Here is a 2760-nt window from a genome sequence, read left to right on the forward strand (position 1 = left end):
TTTCAACCGTTGCGTATATTAGCTGCGACACATGAATCAAGATGCTATGACTGAAACATTTGATTGACAGATGATCGTTGATATATGATTGGCTGAATTTAGGTGTTCAGGCTGACGTAGAACTAACTGGCCTGCAGAAGATAACGAATAAAAAACACAGATTTTAAGACAGGATTTTTTTTTTTTATATATATTTTCTAAATTTTGGGACAATATGGTCTGATAAACAGAACATTTATATCCATGTTTAAGCCAGAATGATTTGACATTCAAATATGATTTCCCTACAATTTTAAGAAATGGGTTGAATACAGTTTGTCTGAGTGGAGTTGCCATATGTTGATGTCACAAGAAAGGGCGGGGCCCCGAGCAGATCTGGTACCTTCACCGGGAGACTTGGGATGTCTGTAAATTTCTCAGTTAAGAGTCATTGAAAAATCCAGGTTTTTTCAGCAAAAACATTTACTATTAGATTATTACTCATAACGTTATGGTTGATTAGTGTTTAACAAAATGCGGGTAACATTTCTAAAGATATTTGCCTTGTACTGCCCTTTGCAAACGGCTCTAAAGAGAAACAAACATCTATGGATCTGACCTGTGGTTGATCACCTCAACGTTTCCATACTGCTCAATCCACAGCTGACCCACAATGATGTTATGAACACAACAGGTAGGATTTGTCCATGTATAGGCTTCGTTATGCCTAAAGGAAAAAGAGAAAAGCTGTGATGTTTCAATTTCATTTTTAACAGAGACAAACAGTAGGTTTTATTTTTGATGTACTTGGGCAGCTCCAGTGTGATGATGCCTTTGGGCTCAGCTTCCACACTCTTGCCCCAGAACTTAAGTTTGGGGTAGATGGATCCATGAAACACAAAGTCCTGCTTCAGACCTTCAGCATGGAAGGCGCTAACAGGAGGGTGGTGGCTCACCTGCTCCGATATGAGCCTGAACCCCAGATCATCCCTGGGGAAAACACAGAGTTCACTAAGATCAGGCTGCATATTAATGAGATTTATTAAGCAAAGGATGTGAATAAATGAAGAGAAGCAAAGTGACGGTCAGAAGTTTGCAAACATTGATCTTTTTCCTCCTAATATGTGCAGGCTCAAATGGTTATACTATTATTTGATTAAAGATCCATCAGAAAACTGTATCACTAGGAGTAAAACAGTCCCTTAGCATGATGCAACCACCACCATGTTTGGCTTTTCTGTGTGAGCTTAGCTTTGTGCAGGGTTGTACCTAACCATCCTAAAGCTGTAATCAGAGAGGACAGCGTGGTGCAAATAAGTTAAAATAAGTCACAGTCTGACCAAACATGCCAAAAGTGGTTTTAAATGGGATAAAGAATCTTTTCTTTCCGTTTTTTAAACATATTTGTTTTAGGTATAAATAATGATGTTGCTGACCAGAATTCTCCTTAAAAGCTGGAATAATGGCAAGAAATCAAAACATTCGTTGTTTTTATTTTCAATAAAGAAGAGTAGTCAAATATTTATAAGAATTTAGATGGAAACTTGTTGATAAATCTGTTTTTTCTGTATATTGCTACTTTTATCCAGATAATGTTGGAGCTGTATGTTTATTAAATTTAAACTTAACTTTAATTATTTACTAATTTATTTAATTAAAAGTCTGGAGCCTTTGGCGATTAGAGAAAATATACATGACTTCAAATATCTGCATCTAAATATGTTAAATATTCATTAAATCATGAAACCCTAAGGAAAAAAAATACTTCAAGCAAAGCCTCTAAAGCTCAACTTTAATTAATGTGCAAAAGAATTGGCAGATAGAAACATAAACAAGTATCTAAAAAAGGCTAAAACCTGTGAGGAACATTGTGCTGCTATTCCACCCACCTGACCAGCTCATAGGTTTCTCCCAGTAGCGGGTTGAAGGGTTTCCCAGTCCGCTCCCACTGGGAGGCCACAGCAGACACGGCAAACGCAGCCACACACTGCAGAACACAGGATTTAAAGCACATTAACCTTCTAAAGTAAACGCCTCATTAAAGCGAACATAAAAGCTATGTTTTCATTCCAAGCTCAAGGACGTTTCAAATGACTCCACCTTCATCCTCTCAATGGATTCAGACGCTGCGTTGGCCTGATGGATGAGGTACGTGTGCTCCATGTACTCCGTTAGACGCTGCAAGAAGCTCAGAGGCTCGTTGAAAATAACGGGCATCGTAATCTTGGAGAGCTCCTGAAAGGAACATGGGAGCAGATGGGGACGAGGATTCATCAGAAAACGGACAAGAAGTTCCTCCGCATCAGCGTCTCAGATAGTGAAACGTATTCAGGCTGCATTTTTAAAAGTCATCTAACATGCAGTAAATTTATTTAAAACATCCCAAAGTGATAAAACATAGTATAGAAAATAAAAACATCCTGAAAGTAGAGAGATTAAGAGGAATTATAAGAATTTTACATTCCATGCTGGGATTATAGAGCCTTTTTAATCTGGAATTACATCACAAACCTGAAAACACTAAATCAACTGTGTGGATTTAACTCAGAATGCTAATAAACAGGAGTCTGTCTCCATTTGGATAAGCTCCTTTACCAAACTTATGCTAAACAAGCATATAAACCTTCTTATTCAGCTTTCTAACCATGATAAACAAATCAGGTTTTCCCTCCAGATAAATTCCAGTCATAGATTTAGAAACTTTTTTTCTGATGTTCCTGTTTGGCTGTGACTCCATCCTGGAGAGAAATATCAGCTGTGCTGCTGCCATCAACACCTTTG

At 37.8% G+C, this 2760-nt stretch overlaps 1 protein-coding gene across 3 annotated transcripts in view; it reads right to left on the reverse strand.

The window, feature by feature from the left end:
• The window catches only part of LOC107099464 (oxysterol-binding protein-related protein 1-like), a 64676-nt gene that overhangs the window by 14654 nt on the left and 47262 nt on the right, over positions 1–2760 (reverse strand). For all 3 annotated transcript variants that reach the window (XM_015397600.1, XM_015397601.1, XM_015397602.1), the window contains 4 exons: positions 2080–2214; positions 1869–1966; positions 787–969; positions 599–706 (listed from right to left, as the gene is read on the reverse strand). In XM_015397600.1, coding sequence (XP_015253086.1) covers positions 599–706; positions 787–969; positions 1869–1966; positions 2080–2214 — 524 coding nt within the window. The remainder of the gene's footprint in view (positions 1–598; positions 707–786; positions 970–1868; positions 1967–2079; positions 2215–2760) is intronic.

This window comes from Cyprinodon variegatus, unplaced genomic scaffold (genome assembly GCF_000732505.1).
Source record: "Cyprinodon variegatus isolate N-32 unplaced genomic scaffold, C_variegatus-1.0 Scaffold872, whole genome shotgun sequence".
Classification (NCBI taxonomy): Eukaryota; Metazoa; Chordata; class Actinopteri; order Cyprinodontiformes; family Cyprinodontidae; genus Cyprinodon; species Cyprinodon variegatus.